Here is a 20,063-nt window from a genome sequence, read left to right as displayed (position 1 = left end):
AATCGATGTTTCATATAAATGTATTTTGCCAGAATCTCAGGTTAAAGCTCACAAACTATTTCAACAAGCAGCAAACAGCTAAAACAGTAAATGAGAGCAGCTAAACACACAAAGATGGAAACACAGAGCGTGGATCGTTCACTCGACGGCACGTACACGGACACGCCGTCGGGGCTGAAAGTGGACAGCTCACAGATCCTGAAGCTGCAGGTTTCATCTGTCTCCAACCAAAACTGAGTGAAGCAGCAGCAAAAGAAGATCCAAACTCTGCTTCACGTTTGATCAATATGCTCATGAATTCTCTCTGACTTTGGCTGTTCCTGCCTGCACAGCTCTCTCTCTCTCAGTGTACTCCAAGAACAGCTTCAAACATCTGTTTCTGCATCATTCACTGTTTATTAGCCACCAGTCTGCTGTTGTGTTCAGTGCTGTCGGCCTCTGACAGTAAAGCCTCATTTCTGCTGTTCCATGGAAACTTTTTAAAATGATGACAGATTACAAACTCTCAGCTGTGTCTGTAATCAAACCTCTGTAACTTTGCTTCACTTCAGCAGCATCAGCTCATGTTCACATGTTGATTCATGGTTTTCATGGTTGATTTACCTCATTTTTTCAAAAATGACCTCTGATAGGAAAGTCTCATTTCTGCTGCTCAACACTGAAGAAATGTAAACTTTTCAAAATGATGACAAATTGGAAAACACCTAAACCCAGGAGATGTAACCCTTCTCTCTGGGGCGGAGGCAAGCGGACCACCTCTTTGATTAGAGCTGTGTCTCTAATCAAAGCAGAGCTGGAACGATGCCACTTTTTTTTTTTTAATATCTTGCTGCATTTTGTATAAGTTCATACTCAAGTTTAAAAAATCTAAACACTAAAGCTGTTCTGTTATACCTGTCTGCAAAAACACACTGCAGCCAAAACATTAGACAATACTGATCTTTGTATTTAAACTTTTTTCAGAACTTTAAATCTAAGTATTTAAAGTAATATTCAAAAGTCATTTAAATCATTTTTACGCAGACTTCAAAAACTCTGGTTGTGAATAAAAGAAGTGCAACATCAGCACAAAATAATGTTTCTATTGAACAACTAACACAAACAGGTTGTAGAATGGAGCCTTTTCTACTCACAGCTGAACAGAAACAACATCCAGAGTGGAAAACAGTGCAAATAACTGCAAACAGGCTTCATGACACTCATGTTTGATCAGATTCACTCCCTGCTCTCACACACCAACTCCAGACCTGCATTCATCTTTTCCCTCTGAACCCCCCAAACATACAAACCCTGAGACACTACCATTGCCCTTTCACTGACTGCCCCACTCCACCATTTGACCCTTAGAACTGAAGACGCTTCTCTCATAAGAGGTGAAACATCTTCAAGGAAACTTAAAGAAGTCCAGACGCTTTTCTTTCCAAGCTCCTTAGACTACGATGACCTGGATGTCTGAGAACCTTCACAGACTGATTTTACAAGAACAACTTGTGTCAAAAATCCCTGGCAGTGCCTCTCTGTCACACACACAAATCACTACAGTTACAAATTTAATAACTTAAAAAGTAAAAAGACCACTTTTGAGCCGTGTCTTTTTGGCCATAACAAATACCAAAAGAACCGAAATTTAATAACATTAAAACCAAACAATAAATGAGCAAAGTAGTGCATGATAAATATAGACAAATACAAAGTGCAATATAGAAACACTGGGTAAAAAGAAATGAACAATTAAAAAGGAGGATAAAAGATGTGAGCAGTAGTTAAACAGTAGAAATAAATATATAATAAACAAACAAAAATAGATAATAAATGAAAGCCAGGTCTGAAAGGTGAGTTTGGCTTTAAAAGCATGAAAACACACTGCTGTCTTCAGGAAGGCTGCTCCAGTAACAGAAAGTCATCTACATGTGGGTTTAGTTCTGACTTTAGGGACAAGTAAAAAAAACAAAATAAAATAAAAACATCTGTCCAGACAACCTGACAGTCAAAAATTTAAACTCAGGAACTTAAAAGGAAAATTGTGCTGACTTTGAACGTCCGCATCAAGATAAACTTACAGATTTAAGAGTCAAAAAGTGTCAAAACGTCTGTATCCTTACCTGAGAGTTTCAAGTTTACAGTCAGGACTCTTTAGTCCAACACACAGCAAATCCAATTCTGAATCCTGCAGCTTGTTCGAGCTCAGGTCCAGCTCTCTCAGATGATTGGATGGGGAGCTGAGAATTTCAGACAAAGCTTCAAAGCTTCTTTTTGAGAGTGCACAACGACTCAGCCTGAGGAAGAATAACAATGGAGACATATTATTTTATTCATCTAGCATTATTAAACATATTTGTTCATAGATTCACTTACAGCACTTTCTTGGATGCTTTGACCACTGGCAGCAGCTTCAAAAATGCCTCCTCTGAACGGGAGTATTTCTCCAGGTTGAACTCATCCAGATCTGATGACAGTAAGATGAAGACCAGAGCCGACCACTGAGCAGGAGACAGTTGATCTGTGGAGAGACGTCCTGATCTCAGGGACTGTTGGATCTCCTCCACTAGAGAACGATCATCCAGTTCATTCAGACAGTGGAACAGGTTGATGCTTTTCTCTGCAGACAGTTTCCCACTGAGCTTCTTCTTGATGTAGTGAACTGTTTCCTGATTGGTCTGTGAGCTACTTCCTGTCTGTGTCAGCATGCATAGGAGATCCTGATTGGTCTGCAGTGAAAGACCCAGGAGGAAGCGGAGGAACAAGTCCAGGTGGCCATTTGGACTCTCTAAGGCTTTGTCCACAGCACTCTGGTAGAAGTCTTTTACAGTAAGTGTTTTCTGAAAGATTTTAAAGAGAGGAGATTGTTTCTTAAGCAGGTTGACTCCAGAGTTGATGAAGGTCAGATAGACATGAAGAGCAGCAAAGAACTCCTGAATGCTCAGATGGATGAAACAGTAAACAACGTTGTTGAACATGTGGCACTCATCAGCTTTAAAGATCTGTGTGAACACTCCTGAGTACACTGAGGCTGCTCTGATATCGATGCCACACTCTGTCAGGTCTGATTCATAGAAGATCAGGTTTCCTTTCTGCAGCTGATCAAAGGCCAGTTTTCCCAGAGACTCAATGATCTTCCTGCACGACTCTGTCTCAGCTCCTCCATCATACTTGATGTCCTTCGTTTTTAGGTGAAATAGCACAAGGCGTAGGTAGAGCTCTGTGAGAGTCTTAGGCAGATCTTCGCTCTCTTTGTTCTTCATGACAAACTCCAGAACTGTAGCAGTGATCCAGCAGAAGACTGGGATGTGGCACATGATGTGGAGGCTTCGTGATGTCTTGATGTGGGAGATGATGCTGCTGGCCTGCTCCTCATCTCTGAATCTCTTCCTGAAGTACTCCTCCTTCTGTGGGTCAGTGAACCCTCTGACCTCTGTCACCATGCCAACACAGTCAGGAGGGATCTGATTGGCTGCTGCAGGTCGTGTGGTTATCCAGAGGCGAGCAGAGGGAAGCAGTTTCCCCCTGATGAGGTTTATCAGCAGCACATCCACTGAGGTGGACTTTCTAGGGTCAGTCAGGATTGTAGTTTTGTGGAAGTCCAGAGGAGGTCGACACTCATCCAGACCATCAAAGATGAACACAACCTGGAAGTCTTCAAAGATGTAGATTCCTGCTTTTTTGGTTTCAGTAAAGATGTGATGAACAAGTTCCACCAAGCTGAACTTTTCCTCTTTCAGCAGATTCAGCTCTCTGAAAGTGAATGGAAACATGAACTGGATGTCCTGGTTGGCTTTGTCTTCAGCCCAGTCCAGGGTGAACTTCTGTGTTAGGACTGTTTTCCCAATGCCAGCCACTCCCATTGTCAGCACTGTTCTGATTGGTTTATCTCTTCCAGGTGGGAGTTTAAAGATGTCTTCTTGTCTGATGGTTGTTTCTGGTCTGTCTGGTTTCCTGGATGCTGTTTCAATCTGTCTGACCTCATGTTCATCATTAACCTCTGCAGTCCCTCCCCCTGTGATATAGAGCTCTGTGTAGATCTGACTCAGGAGGGTCGGGTTTTCTGTTGTAGAAATCCCCTCGAGCACACACTGGAACTTCTGCTTCAGGTCTGACTTGAGTTTGAGCTGACACTCAGTGAGAATCTCTGCATGAATAAACAGCAAATGACACAAATGAGAAAACTGCATTCTGGTTACTGTGGTTATGTGTTCAGTTCACTGGACTCCTGGTGTCATGATCCGAGTGAGTCTGAGTAACTTTCCACAGCATCAGCTCTCCTCCCCTGGGTGGAGCCCTCCTCACTCCTCCCTGCTCCTCACCTGTTGCCAATTACTCCGGCAGTATCTATGAGCAGCACTCACAATGAACCTTCTCCAGATTGTCTGCTTACCACAGTCAGTTCTCTGCCTCACATTTTGTCTTGTGCTCCTCAGCTTGTTTCGCGTAACCCTCTTTTCCTGTTCCCTAGTCGGCACCTGGATACATCTTCCAACTCTCGCCATAAGTCACGCCTCAGGATTCTGGCCTGCCACTGCTAGGAAAACTCCCTCTTGCAAACTGCCATCCTCAGCTGCCTGCCTCCCTGTGCACCCACATCTCACTCTGTACCCAGATTTAATTCATCTCCTCCTCCAGCTGATCTCCACCTGCAGCCACGTAACACCTCTTAGTTTTTAAATCTTGGACTCATTCACTACACTGTGGACCACTCTGATTATTATCTCCTTTGTTCCAGTGATCCTGGATAGTTTCTATTCGCCCGTTTCTGCCCCTGTTGTTCCTTTGACCTGCCTCAGCTTATGTTCTGGCCTCAGCTCTGCACTTCTCATAATACCTCGCTTGCTGTTGAATTTAGCCGTGATTCAGCTTTCTCCGTCAAGAAATCTAGTAAAATACATTTCTGTTAAAAGTCACTCAGCCTCCGTTTTTTGGTTCTGTGCTTGACTCCATTCCTTTTCATGAGCCATTGAGCCCTGACACTTGGGTTATAACTGAGGGCAGGTTTTATAGAGACACATTTGATTTAATTGTGTTTATTTATACAGCACCAAATCAATACTAGCAACATTTCACATATTACATAAACAACAATATGGAGCCAGTAATGAATAAATATGTAGAATAAATGAAAGAAGGAGAGGTAAGTGACGGAAGTGACGGACAAGGTAAGCGACTCATGTTGTAACTGACGTCAGACGCCGGAGATTTTGGCGGAAAATTAAAGCGAATGGTAGTTTAGATTTGAACAAATTCATTTAAGCTTCAGTATTACCAAATACACTTATCAATTGTCTTATAACTAACAATATTTGTCTAAATAATCTCCAACACCCTGGAGAACAACGAGGAGAGTTTAGAGACTCTCCAAGATTATATTGATCAGTGTTTTCAGGATCTCGTGATGAAGAAGGCCCAGTGTGCAGCTTCCCCGGCCAAACCTGAGACGCCGTCGTCGAAAAGACAACGCCCGGCAGATTCCCCCGGCTCAACATCGCCAGCCGGCAAAGACATTGCCGACATACTGGAGTCAATCGACAAGCGATTGTCCAGTTTCGACGCAAGGCTGTCCTTGGTGGAGATTCTTCACCGAGAATTTAAATGCTTGCGAGAATCCCTGGAGTTCAGCCAGCAGCAGGTGGAAACGCTTGCTGCTGAAAATGCCACGCTAAGGGAGTCGGTGAAATGTCTCACAGATAACTATATGTGCTGCTAAAGATTTATCGGGGAACACAATATATGATCCTGGAAGAATAAACAACATTTTTAGGGATTTCTATGAAACTTTATACTCACCACAAATAAACCCATCTAAAAATGAAATTGATCTGTTTCTTGACAACGTAACTCTTCCAAAATTACTAGACAGTCAAGCAATGGAACTGGATTCGCCACTGACGCCAAGTGAACTCCAGGAAGCCCTGATAAGTATGCCCAATAATAAGGCTCCAGGTCCAGACGGCTTCCCTGCAGAATTCTACAAAGAATTCTGGACAATTTTGGCACCAGTATTCCACAGCATGTTGCAGGAAATCGAGGAAAAGGGCAGACTACCACCAAATATGAATTCTGCCAACATTAGTCTCCTGCTAAAACCAGGCAAAGACCCTTTATTTCCCTCAAGCTATCGTCCAATTTCTCTTTTAAATGTAGACCTTAAAATAATCTGCAAAGCTCTCTCAAAGAGATTAGAGAAAATGACCCCCCTCTTAATTCATCCTGACCAAACTGGTTTCATAAAAGGTCGGCACTCCTCAACAAACACTCGTAGATTACTTAATTTAATAGACTACTCATACGATAAAAACATCGAAACCATAATATTATCTCTAGATGCAGAAAAAGCATTTGACAGAGTTAATTGGAAATTTTTATTCGCAACTTTACACAAATTTGGTTTTGGAAACTCTTTCATAAACTGGATAAGAATATTATACAATTCCCCAACGGCTCGTATCAGAACAAATGACCAGACATCCTCCAGCTTCTGTCTCCTGAGGGGCACCAGACAGGGATGCCCACTCTCCCCTTCACTTTTTGCAATTTTTATCGAACCTCTAGCAGCAGCATTTAGACAGGCTACAACAATTAAGGGCATAAAATGTAAGAACATAGAACATAAAATCAGTCTCTATGCGGATGATGTGTTGCTTTTTCTGCAAAACACACAAACCAACCTCTCTGAGGTAATTACTTTAATAAACTGGTTTTCAAGAGTTTCAGATTATTCAATTAACTGGCCAAAATCTACAGTTCTCCCCATTAACTGCTCCTTCCATAATTCTTCCTCTGCCCCACTGCAATCCGGAAATATTAAATATTTAGGTATTAATGTCTCTCCTAAGCTTTCAGACTTAACTAAACTAAACCACATCCCACTTCTAAAGAAAGTAGAAGGCGATCTGACTAGATGGAAATCTTTACCCATATCACTCATGGGAAGGGTCGCCACTATAAAAATGATGATCTTGCCAAAAATAAATTACTTATTTTTGATGATCCCTAACAAACCATCACAAGATTGGTTCAGATCTCTGGATTCATATATTTCCAAATTCCTTTGGAAAGATAAACCCCCGCGTATTAGCTTAAAAACGCTACAAAGAACCAAGGATAGAGGAGGATTAGATCTGCCTAATTTTCACCAATACTTCTTAGCCAACAGGCTTCAGTTCATCTCAGAATGGTTAAAACATACCTTCTTAGTTGAGCCCTGGCTAGATGTTGAACAGGCACTATGCAAGGATCTAGAGATTTCAGACCTACCATTTATTAGCTCAAACATCAAAAGACATGAATGCTTTAAAAGTATCAACATCAGCTTTTCTCTAACAGCATGGTGGGAGTTTCTAAAAATAACGGAGTCTTCATTAATCCCATGCAAACGTACACCTATCTGGAATAACCCTGACATATTACAAAACAATAATATGATTAATTTCCCAGAATGGAGTTGTAAAGGAATTAAATACTTAGAACATATATTAGAGGGAACAGAATTTATTCCATTTGACAGACTAGTTGAACAATATGGGATCAACAAGACAAGGTTTTTAGAATATCAACAAATTAAATCCATAGTAAAAAAGAAATTTAACCTCAGTCAAGTTGAATTACAAACACCACTAAGTGCGGCACATTTTCTTACTCTTAAATCCCCCAAATTATTATCTAAAATATACAGAACACTTTCTAAATTAGATGAATCAATATCCCTTCCTACTGCAAAGTGGGAAGCAGATTTATCAGTCAACCTAGACCAAAACTTCTGGTCTCAGATTTGCTTAAAAACTTTTAAATTAATTAAAAATCCCAGTCTGCAATTAATACAATACAAAATACTTCATAGAGTGCACTATACAGGTCATCGGATGTTCAAGATGGGCTTTACATCTTCCAACAACTGCTCACACTGTCAAGGCAATACACCAGACAATTACATCCACGCTCTTTGGTTCTGTCCACCAGTGCAAAAGTTTTGGCGCGAGATATGTGAAGACTTATCAAAGTGTCTGAAATGTAACATTCCAACTTCCCCCTTAGTGTGTCTACTGGGCAGCTTAGATAATGTCACTTCAGAAAAGAATATAGCCCATATGGTTTTCACTGCCCTATGCATAGCCAAGAAAACAGTCCTCATGAACTGGAAAAATAAAAATAATCTTAATTCTAACCAATATAGAAATTATCTATTAGATTACATTAGTCTTGACACAGCCTCTGCCACCACATTAGATCAATTGCTCTGGGCCCCTTTTATCAGCTCCATCACCTAGTGGGGGTGGGGGGTCATAGTTTGGTCCCGTCTTCACTGTTGTGATTGGTGAGGGGGTAGGGACAGGCTTAGGGCGTCAGGGGGTTCCCCGGAGGCATCTTCCTTGGGGGGCTCAACCCGGGGTAGCGGTCACGTCCGGTTGGGGGCTCTGTTGGCTCTCAGGTGACTGTTTCCTCGCGGCTGCGTGCAGCGGGGCTAGGGGAGGGTCTGTGCTGACGGACGTGGGTTACTGACCTGGCAACCTGGCTGCCCCTGGGTGGGTCCGGGATGGGCGTGAGGTTCTGGGGGCGCTCCGTCTCTGGGCTGGGGCCCGGGCCGGGCCTCGGGGGCTTGGGTCCTGGTTGGGGTGTTGCCGGGGTTGTGGGCGGGTGGGTGCATGGGGGCCCGGCCCTGGAGCAGGGTGCCGCCGGTGCGTCGAGCCGCCTGGGGGGCTCTTCAACTGGTGGGGGGGATGGTCACATCTTGCAGGAGCTTTCTTCTCTTCAGGAACTCTCTGCAGGAGGGGGAGATACAGGAGAGGTGGAGGAAGATCTCAGCCTGGGCGTTTACCGTCTTATGTAGTCTGGAAGATGTGTGGATGGTGGGGTGGGTGCAGTTTTCTCTGTGGTGGGGTTGGGTGGACTGTCCAGGGCTCTGTGGAGCCGGGGGGCGCTACTGCACTGGGCCCCGGTCTGATGGGCCTGGGCCCCCCTTCCCTGGCGGGTCGCGGAGGGTGGGAGTGCCTACTGGGGTCAGCGGGGGAGCTGGCCCCAGGGAGGGGTTACCTGCCCCTCCCTTCCTTCCCTCCCCATCTCCAGCTGCCTCCCTCTTCCCGCTCCTCCACAACCACCCACACATGCAGGGCCTTGGAGTGGGGGTATGTCACCAGGGTGCAGAGGAGGCTACCCCCCCCCCCCCCCCCCGTCCCCTTCTGGCTGCCTCTGCCTCAATTTTATCCCACAACTTAGACATTCACATTATTCACACTCTCATTACACATACATATAGGATCTTGGGGGTGGGCACAATCACGGAGTCCAAATCACCATCAGGGTGTATACCTCACCCCTGACGTCGTTGCCCACCTCTCAATTTTAAATACACTTAGTCATTGAGGGCTAGCAGGAGGGACTATGCGCTTACCTGCTGCTCCTTGGCAGGTAGCTCCATGCCCTCCTGGGTTTTAATTGCACCTTAGAACACATATGCATCAACACTACAATGAGCGGGTGGAGGGAGGTTTGGAGTCTTCTCCCACCCCCATTCTCTGCGGCCTGCTGGAGCGGGAGGGCTAGTAGGAGGAGTTGGCCGTCCGACTGCGGTCTGGGGTGTGGGGCCTCCCTGCTGCTGCGGAGTCGGGGTGGTCTGCCTCTCCCCACCGCAGGGAAAAGGGTAACACCACCTGGGTCTGGGTGCAATTCCCCCCTCCAGGGGCAAGGGTACCTAGACCCGGTTTGTAGAGTACGCTTGGGGAGTGTGATTGTGTGTACAGCGTCTCTTTATGTCTGTCTCCACGTTGGTTGAGTGTGGAGTGAGTGCATATGAGAGCATGAGGGTGGGAATGGATGTTTGTGTCTGTGTGTGCCTGTATGTCTGTGTCTATATGTCAGGTTGGGTATCAGACGCCACCTCTCTGGGGACACCTCAGGCCCTCCAAGGTTTGGAGGCCTATCTCCACCCACCACCACTTCCCCTGCCGGTGGCGGACTCCCTCAGGTGTCGGTGTGTTGGTGGTTCTTTGTGTCTGGGGGTGGGCGTCCGGGTACACACCGGCTCACTCCTTGGCGGCCGCTTGTCGGGGCCTGGGGCCTGGGGCTCGCTCGGGCCCCTTTGGAGGTGGGGTGCCCCCGGCCTCTCGGCCTGGGGCTCGGTCACTCAGGCACAGCTGGGGGCCGGCGGAGCTCACGGGCGCGTCACTGCAACTCCCCCTGACTTCTGCTCCGCGGCTGCTGGGCGAGCCCTCATCTGGGACTCTCCTCAGCTCTTACTGGAACAGTGGCGCGGCTGCCCCTCTGTTGGTCTTCCATGGTCTCTTGTGTTCTGGGGGCCTCTGGATGTCTGGAGTTTTGATCTCCTCCATACCCGCTTCACACCCTGGAGGACGGGGCTGTGGCCCCCCCCACACTCCCTAGCAGATCATTACATGGAGAAACCTTTGGAATGCAAGCATGCTGATCCACACAGGTATGCACACATGGGTATTCACAGACGCGGACTAAAGCTTTCTTGGCTGCTGCCTCAAAGCACACTGTGCGCTGTCTATCTTGCGTGCTGCACAATATCGTTTATTATTTAGTAAATATTGATATCTATGACTAGCTAGTTTATTGTGATGGTGCTTTGTTTTCTCTATTATTATGTTGCTCTTTGTTGTTTGCTGTCTCCTCTGTTTGTTTTTTTTGTTTTTTTTGTTTTTTTTGTTTTTTTTTTCTCCATACAGGTGACCCAGGAGTTCTTTTTTTTTTTTCTCTCTCTTCCCCCCCCTTCTCACCGTCTCTTCTCCCCTTTGGTTTTCTTTCTTTCTCTCCCCCTCTTTCTCTCATTCATTCCCCCTGTCCTATTTATTAAAAAAAAAAAAAAAAAAAAAAAAAAGACAAAGGATGAACTGAAGCTCTGCCATCACGTAATGTCGCATACTGCTGTTTCTGATGTCATTTAAGAAAAAAAAAAAAAAAAAAAAGAAATGTCTCACAGAAAATGTTACCCAGCTCAATAGAGAAAATAAAAAAATAAAAGAAACAGTTATTGATCTACAAGCTCGTAGCATGCGTGATAATCTGGTATTTTCTGGTATTCCAGAAGCCGCTGGAGAGGACGCGGAGACCAAGGTAAAAAGCTTCATCAAAACCCACCTGAAGCTGCCGGAGGACACTGTGAAGAACATCGTCTTTGATCGGGTACATCGCCTCGGCCCCATTCGGGCTACGGCCGGGAGACCACGTCCTATCGTGGCCAAATTCGGCCACTTCAAACAAAAGCAACATGTGAAAAGCCGCGGCAGGGAATTAAAAGGAACGGACTTCAGCGTGAACGACCAGTTCCCCAAAGAGATCTTGGAACGACGCAAGGTCCTCTTCCCAATCCGACGCGGCTTCATCCAGAAGGGCTCCCGCGCTGTCATCGCTGTGGACCGGCTGTACGTGGACGGACAGCTCCACCGCGACCCCAACATCACTCCGTGGCTGTATTAACCTCACACCAGATAAGAATCAGCTACACCCTTTCCCTATCCACTCACACTAACTTGCATTAACATCTGTTTAACTTACCGGTATCAAATCGCATCTTAAAGTGTGATTTCATAGCAGAATTAACACCGTCACTCTCCGTCAGTGATTTAATTGGAATGTTTACGTTTTGTTTTTGTTTTTTTTCTTCTCGGGTTTTTGTTTTTTTTGGTTTTTTTTCCCCCTCTCGGTTTTATGCTGCTCACCCCTGTCCTTGGTTTCTTTCTTTATTCCTTTCACTGCCTCGATCACCTGCTTCGACACTCATCCACAAACATCCTTTATTTCGACACATACGCACCATGCGCTCAACGGCAGCACATTTACTTCAGTCAGACAGCGCACACAGTCGTTTAGGATACACACACTTAAGCCAAGCCTACTCATATTAGTAACTATGCATACACATAGTCAGACTCAGGGAGCATCTCGCCACACATTTTTTCTCTCTCTCCTTCTCTTTATTTATGAACAAGTGACGTATTCTCTCCACCTGTCTAAGCGAGGCACACAGCATACATCCCTAGTTATACACAAACATCTATGGGTACACTGAGGTTCATTACATGGAATATAAATGGAGCTGGCTCCAGAGAAAAGAGGTTAAAAATATTTAACCAACTCAAAAAACTACAGGCAGATGTTGTCCTTTTACAAGAGACCCACAGACCTCTTAGAGGTTCGAATGAACTTAAAACACCTGAGTTTCCTAATGTGTTCTCAGCTTGTTATAATTCTAGACAAAGGGGAGTAGCACTTTTAATACATAAAAATATTAATTTCACAGTACTCGATACAGTTATAGATCCAGAGGGCAGATTCTTAATCATTAAACTATCTATACTTGATAAAAAGCTATGTATTGCAAGTGTATATGGTCCAAATGTTGATGATCCCTCATTCTTTCACGGTTTTTTCAGTGCACTCTCTGAACACTTAGATGGCACACTTGTTCTTGGAGGCGACCTCAACCTTGGACTAAATGAAGACGTGGATAGGCTCAATACAGCGGGAACTCAGCGTAATTGGCAGTCCACAAATATAATCAAACAGTATATGAGCGACTTTGGTCTTTGCGATGCATGGCGCTCCCTTCACCCCACCAGTAAGGAATATACTTTTTTCTCACATGTCCATCACTCCTACTCTCGTCTGGATTATTTTTTGGTCAGCAGCTCACTGCTGAACGACATTTCAGACACTGAGATTCATCCTATAGCTGTCAGCGATCATGGTCCTGTATCTTTAACACTAATGCACAAGAATAATACTACGCCAAGAAAAAACTGGAGATTTAATATATCACTACTTAAAGATGAAGACTTTATTAAATATTTTAAAAAAGAGTGGACTTCATATTTGGACTATAATGACATTCCCGAAACATCAGCTTCTGTTCTATGGGAAGCAGGGAAAGCTGTGATGAGAGGTAAAATAATTTCTTTCTCATCACATAAAAAGAAAAAAGAAAACAAAAATATTCAGGAATTAGAAAAAAACATCAAATCACTAGAAGAAGCCTACGTGTCCCACCAAGATCAGGAAACATTGAACAAAATACGCAAAACAAAACTAGAATTAAATGAGATAATTGATAAAAAAACAAAATTCTTAGTACAAAGACTACGCTTACAAAATTATGAACATAGTAATAAATCCGGTCAATTTCTAGCAAACCAGCTAAAAATAAATAAAGAAAAAACAACTATATGTGCTGTTCAAGATTTATCTGGGAACACAATATATGAACCGATACAAATAAACAACATTTTCAGGGATTTCTATAAAACGTTGTATTCACCACAAATAAACCCATCTAAAAAAGAAATTGATCAGTTTTTGGACAACATAACTCTTCCAAAATTATTAGACACTCAAGCAATGGCACTGGATTCACCACTGACACCAGGTGAACTCCAGGAAGCCCTGATAAGTATGCCCAATAATAAGGCTCCAGGTCCAGATGGCTTTCCTGCAGAATTCTACAAAGAATTCTGGTCGATTCTAGCACCAGTTTTCTACAGAACGTTGTTGGAAATCAAAGAAAAGGGCAGACTTCCATCAAATATGAATTCTGCAAACATTAATCTCCTGCTAAAACCAGGCAAAGACCCTGTATATCCCTCAAGCTATCGTCCAATATCCCTTATAAATGTAGACCTTAAAATAATCTGCAAAGCTCTCTCAAAGAGACTGGAGAAAATAACCCCCCTCTTAATTTATCCTGACCAAACTGGTTTCATAAAAGGTAGGCACTCATCAACAAATACACGTAGATTACTTAATTTGATAGACTACTCATACAGTAAAAACCTAGAAACTACAATATTCTCTTTAGACGCAGAAAAAGCATTTGACAGAGTTAACTGGAAATTTCTATTTGCAACTTTACACAAATTTGGTTTTGGATCCTCTTTCATCAACTGGTTAAAAATATTATATAATTCCCCAACAGCTTGTGTCAGAACAAATGACCAGACATCCTCCAGCTTCTGTCTCTTGAGGGGCACCAGGCAGGGATGCCCACTCTCCCCTTCACTGTTTGCAATTTTTATTGAACCACTAGCAGCAGCAATTAGACAGAATTTAGTAATTAAGGGCATAAAATGCAAGAACGTGGAACATAAAATCAGCCTTTATGTGGATGATGTGTTACTCTTTCTCCAAAATTCACAAACCAATATCTCTGGGGTGATTGAATTGATAAACTCTTTTGCAAGAATATCAGATTACTCAATTAACTGGTCAAAATCTACAGTCCTACCGATTAATTGCTCCCTCCATAATTCCTCTTCTACACCACTGCAATCGGGAAATATAAAATATTTAGGTATTAATGTTTCTCCCAAGCTTGCAGATCTAACTAAATTAAACCATATCCCACTTTTAAAGAAGGTAGAAGATGATCTGGCTAGGTGGAAATGTCTACCCATATCACTCATGGGAAGGGTTGCCGCTATAAAAATGATGGTCTTACCAAAAATAAATTATTTATTCTCAATGATCCCAACTAAACCGCCACAAGATTGGTTCAGATCTCTAGATTCATGTATGTCGAAATTCCTTTGGAAAAATAAACCCCCACGTATAAGCTTAAAAACACTACAAAAGACCAAGGATAAAGGAGGACTAGAACTGCCTAACTTTCAGCACTACTTCTTAGCCAACAGGCTTCAGTTTATCTCAGGATGGCTAAAACACACCCTCTTAGATGAACCTTGGCTAGATGTAGAACAAGCACTTTGCAATAATCTAGAGATCTCAGACCTACCATTTATCAGCTCAAACATCCAACGACATGAATGCTTTAAAAGCATCAACATCAGCTCTTCTCTGACAGCATGGTGGGAGTTTCTAAAATTGACGGCGTCTTCATTAATCCCATGCAAACGTACACCTATCTGGAACAACCCTGACATATTACAAAACAATAATATGATAAACTTTTCAGATTGGAGTGGTAAAGGAATCAAATATTTAGAACATATACTAGAAGGAACAGAATTTATTTCATTTGACGGACTAGTTACACAATATGGGATCAACAAGAAAAGATTTTTAGAATATCAACAAATTAAATCCATAGTAAAAAAGAAATTTAAACCGGGTCAAGTTGAACTACAAACACCACCAAGTGTGGTTCAATTTCTTACTCTTAAAACCCCCAAATTACTATCCAAAATATACAGAATGCTTTCTAAAACAGATGAATCAATATCACTTCCTATTGCAAAATGGGAAGCGGATTTATCAGTTAACTTAGACCTAAACTTCTGGTCTCAGATTTGCTTAAAAACCTTTCATCTAATTAGAAATCCCAGTCTTCAATTAATTCAATACAAAATATTACATAGAGTGCACTATACAGGTCATCGGATGTTCAAGATGGGCTTTACGTCTACCAACAACTGCTCACACTGCCAAACCAATTCACCGGACAATTATATCCACGCTCTTTGGTTCTGTCCACCAGTTCAGAAGTTTTGGCGCGAGATATGTGAAGACTTATCGAAGTGTCTGAAATGTAACATTCCAACTTCCCCCTTAGTGTGTTTGTTGGGCAGCTTAGATAATGTCACTTCAGAAAAGAATATAGCCCATATGATTTTCACTGCCCTATGCATAGCCAAGAAAACAGTCCTCATGAACTGGAAAAATAAAAATAATCTTAATTCTAACCAATATAGAAATTATCTATTAGATTACATTAGTCTTGATACAGCCTCTGCCACCACATCAGATCAGTTGCTCTGGGCTCCTTTGATCTGCTCCATCACCTAGTGGGGGTGGGGGGGTCATAGTTTGGTCCCGCCTTCACTGTTGTGATTGGTGTGGGGGTAGGGACAGGCCTAGGGCGTCGGGGGGTTTCCCGGAGGCATCTTCCTTGGGGGGCTCAACCCGGGGTAGCGGTCATGTCCGGTTAGGGGCTCTGTTGGCTCTCAGGTGACTGTTTCCTCGTGGCTGCGTGCAGCGGGGCTAGGGGAGGGTCTGTGCCGACGGACGTGGGTTACTGACCTGGTAGCCTGGCTGCCCCTGGGTGGGTCCGGCATGGGCGTGAGGTTCTGGGGGCGCTCCGTCTCTGGGCTGGGGCCCTGGCCGGGCCTCGGGGGCTTGGGTCCTGGTTGGTGTGTTGCCGGGGTTGTGGGCGGGCGGGTGCATGGGGGCCCAGCCCTGGCGCGGGGTGCCGCCGGTGCATCGAGCCACCTGGGGGGCTCTTCAACTGGTGGGGGAGATTGTCACATCTTGCAGGAGCTTTCCTCTCTTCAGGAACTCTCTCTGCAGGAAGGGGAGATACAGGAGAGGTGGAGGAAGATCTCAGCCTGGGCGTCTATTGTCTTATGTAGTCTGGAAGATGAGTGGATGGTGGGGTGGGTGCAGTTTTCTCTGTGGTGGGGTTGGGTGGACTGTCCCAGGCTCTGTGGGGCCGGGAGGCGCTGCTGCACTGGTCCCCGGTCTGGATGGGCCTGGGCCCCCTTTCCCTGGCGGGTCGCGGAGTATAGGGGTGCCTACTGGGGTCAGCGGGGGAGCTGGCCCCAGGGAGGGGTCACTTGCCCCTCCCTTCCTTCCCTCCCCATCTCCAGCTGCCTCCCTCTTCCCGCTCCTCCACAACCACCCACACATGCAGGGCCTTGGAGTAGGGGTATGTCACCAGGGTGCAGAGGAGGCTACCCCCCCCCCCCCCCCTCTGTCTTCTTCTGGCTGCCTCTGCCTCAATTTTATCCCACAACTTAGACATTCACATTACTCACACTCTCATTACACATACATATAGGATCTTGGGGGTGGGCACGATACATGGAATCCAGGTTACCATCAGGGTGTACACCTCACCACTGGCGTTGTTGCCCACCTCTCAATTTTAAATACACTTAGACATTGAGGGCTAGCAGGAGGGACTATGCGCTTACCTGCTGCTCTCTGGCAGGTAGCTCCATGCCCTCCTGGGTTTTAAATGCACCTTAGAACACACATGCATCAACACTACAATGAGCGGGTGGAGGGAGGTTTGGAGTCTTCTCTCACCTCCGTTCTCTGCGACCTGCTGAAGCGGGGGGGCTAGGAGGAGGAGTTGGACGTCCGACTGCGGTCTGGAGTGTGGGGCCTCCCTGCTGCTGCGGAGTCGGGGCGGTCTGCCTCTCCCCACCGCAGGGAAAAGGGTAACACCACCTGGGTCTGGGTGCAGTTCCCCCCTCCAGGGGCAAGGGTACCTAGACCCGGTTCGTAGAGTACGCTTGGGGAGTGTGATCGTGTGTACAGCGTCTCTTTATGTCTGTCTCCACGTTGGTTGAGTGTGGAGTAAGTGCATATGAGAGCATGAGGGTGGGAATGGATGTTTGTATTTGTGTGTGCCTGTATGTCTGTGTCTATATGTCAGGTTGGGTATCAGACGCCACCTCTCTGGGGACATCTCAGGCCCTCCAAGGTTTGGAGGCCTATCTCCCCCCACCACCACTTCCCCTGCCAGTGGCGGACTCCCTCAGACATCGGTGCGTTGGTGGTTCTTTGTGTCTGGGGATGGGCGTCCAGGTACATGCCGGCTCACTCCTTGGCGGCCGCTTATCGGGGCCTGGAGCCTGGGGCTCGCTCGGGCCACTTCGGAGGTGGGGTGCCCTCAGCCTCTCGGCCTGGGGCTCGGTCACTCAGGCACAGCTGGCTGCCGGCGGAGCACACGGGCGCGTCACTGCAACTCCCCCTGGCTTCTGCTCCGCGGCTGCTGGGTGAACCCTCATCTGGGACTCTCCTCAGCTCTTTCTGGGACAGTGGTGCTGCTGCCCCTCTGTTAGTCTTCCTTGGTCTCTTGTGTTCTGGGGGCCTCTGGATGTCTGGAGTTTTGATCTCCTCCATACCTGCTTCATGCCCTGGAGGACGGGGCTGTGGCCCCCCCACACCCTCTAGCAGATCATTACATGAAGGAACCTTTTAAAAAAACAAGCGCGTCCATGCTCACAGGTGTACACACAGGTGATCACACTCACAAACTACACCCTTTTGGCTCCTACCTCAAAGCACACTGTGTTCTGTTGATCTTATGTGCTGCACAATAATGTTTAATATTTAGTATTTACTGTCATATTCCCATATATCATTGTGATGTTGTTTATTCTATTACTCTTGTTCGCTTCGGCTTGTTTTCTTTTTTCTTTCTCAACAGGTGATCCAGGTGATCGATATATGCATTTTTTCTTTTTTCCTGCCCATTCTGTTGGTTTTTGTTTTTTGCCCTTCTCCCTCGTCCCTCTTCTAAGCTGTTTCTCTTTCCCTCTTTCTTTCTCTCCTTCTTTCTCCAGTCAAGTCTGTCCCGTATACAGCAAGTGAAAATAAAATAAACAATAAAAGGTGAATCAAATGGACCATTATGGCAAGGCTGGAATGGTCAATTTGGTAAAGTAAATCCGTTGGGCATCTTTCTTTGCCTTTAGACAATAATTCTGATGGCAAAAGAGCCAAACGGGACAGGCCAAAAAAAAAAAAAAAAAAGAATAAATGAAAGAATTTCAAGTATAAACGGTTTTTTTTAATTCCTCCAAATAACAACAACAGTCACCCCAATGTGCTTTATATTGTAAGGTAAAGAACCTACAATAATACAACAGAAAAAAACCCAACTATCTTTTTGGGTCCTGAAAACTGAAGGCTCTGCCTCCCATTCTACTTTTAAATACTCTGTGAACAACAAGTAGGCCTGCAGAGCGAGAGCGAAGTGCTCTAAATATAAGATGGCGGCGCGCACAGACGCAGCGGCCCGGAGCTCCTACACTTTTGCACTTTTGGTGGTACTGTGTATTATTTCACACAGTCTGGGGTTACTTCAATACAACAGAGATGATCTACTACAACTAAGCCGTGGAGATCTTCAACTAACATCCGAGTATCTCATCCCCCCGGAGATCGTTAAGCAACCCCCGGGGCTACCCGCAACAGCAAGCCGCAGGAGGAGACGTTGCGAGCGGAGGCAGAAGAGAGGCAAGCGGGGAGGCCTGTGGGCACGGCTAAAGACTAGTCCGTTTAAACCACCACTCCCGATCATATTCCTCTCCAACGCCCGTTCAATCCGTTACAAACTGGATGAAATACGACTGCAGATCGCCACTCGACGGACTTTTAATAACTGTTCGTGCATGATTTTCACTGAAACCTGGCTGGACAGCGCCATTCCCGATGCGGCTATCGATCTAGCAGGCCGCACCGCCTATCGAGCCGACAGGTCTGCGGACTCGGGTAAGAAGACTGGCGGGGGGCTGTGCATCTATATTAACAACCTTTGGTGCACGAACGTCACGGTAACGGAAAAACTGTGCAGTACAGAGGTAGAACTGTTGGTGTTAAAGTGCCGTCCATTCTATCTCCCTCGGGAATTTTCTGCCGTTTACATCTGCGCTGTTTACATTCCACCAGATGCTAATGCTAAGCTAGCGTTAGCACAATTGAGCAGCAGCATCAATAACAGCCTGGTAGCACACCCGGACAGTGTCTTTATTGCGGCTGGGGATTTTAACCACGCGGACCTGAAATCTGTACTTCACAATTTCCACCGTAATGTGAAGTGTGCTACCAGAGGAGATAGAACGTTGGACCAGGTGTACACCAACATGGCGAATGCGTACAGAGCCCAGGCTTATCCCCACCTGGGTCTGTCAGACCATCTCTCCCTTCTGCTACACCCAATATACACACAAAAGATCAAGAGCACTGGGATTACAACCAAAACCGTGAGAACATGGCCGCAGGACGCTATTCCGATGCTTCAGGACTGTTTCCACTGCACAGACTGGGATGTATTCAAGGTGCAGGACACTGACAATCGTGTCGCATTGGACAGTTACACCTCCACTGTCTTGGACTACATCTGTTTCTGTGTGGACAATGTAACAACTTGGAAACGATTCCGTGTGTTCCCTAATAATCCACCCTGGATGACACACGGAGTTCAACAACTTATTCGAACAAGGAACAACGCTTTCAAATCCGGGGACCAGGAGGCATACAGTGCTGCCAGGGCCAACCTGAGAAGAGGCATCAAGACTGCCAAGCAGCAGCACAGGAGGCGTATCGAGGCCAGGTTTGAGAACAACACAAACCCAAGGCAGGTCTGGGAGGGCATC

The 20,063-nt window shown here is 45.4% G+C and overlaps 2 protein-coding genes and 1 long non-coding RNA gene across 3 annotated transcripts in view; 1 reads left to right on the top strand and 2 right to left on the bottom strand.

Moving 5' to 3' along the window:
* LOC309701485 (NACHT, LRR and PYD domains-containing protein 12-like) overlaps window positions 1-20,063 on the bottom strand; it is a 1,029,495-nt gene that overhangs the window by 653,426 nt on the left and 356,006 nt on the right. The window lies entirely within an intron of this gene.
* Window positions 1-20,063, top strand: part of LOC309701542 — a 211,683-nt gene that overhangs the window by 77,850 nt on the left and 113,770 nt on the right. The window lies entirely within an intron of this gene.
* LOC309700394 (NLR family CARD domain-containing protein 3-like) lies at window positions 2,352-5,502 on the bottom strand (the record flags this gene model as incomplete). Its single annotated transcript, XM_082523913.1, has 2 exons — window positions 2,352-4,126; window positions 5,421-5,502. 2 exons carry the CDS (start codon window positions 5,500-5,502, stop codon window positions 2,352-2,354), a joined length of 1,857 nt encoding a protein of 618 aa, XP_082380039.1.

The sequence above is a fragment of the Aulonocara stuartgranti genome (assembly GCF_965226115.1).
Source record: "Aulonocara stuartgranti genome assembly, chromosome: 23".
NCBI lineage: Eukaryota > Metazoa > Chordata > Actinopteri > Cichliformes > Cichlidae > Aulonocara > Aulonocara stuartgranti.
The sequence above is the reverse complement of the archived record's forward strand: the minus strand, read 5'-3'. Positions and strand labels throughout refer to the sequence as shown.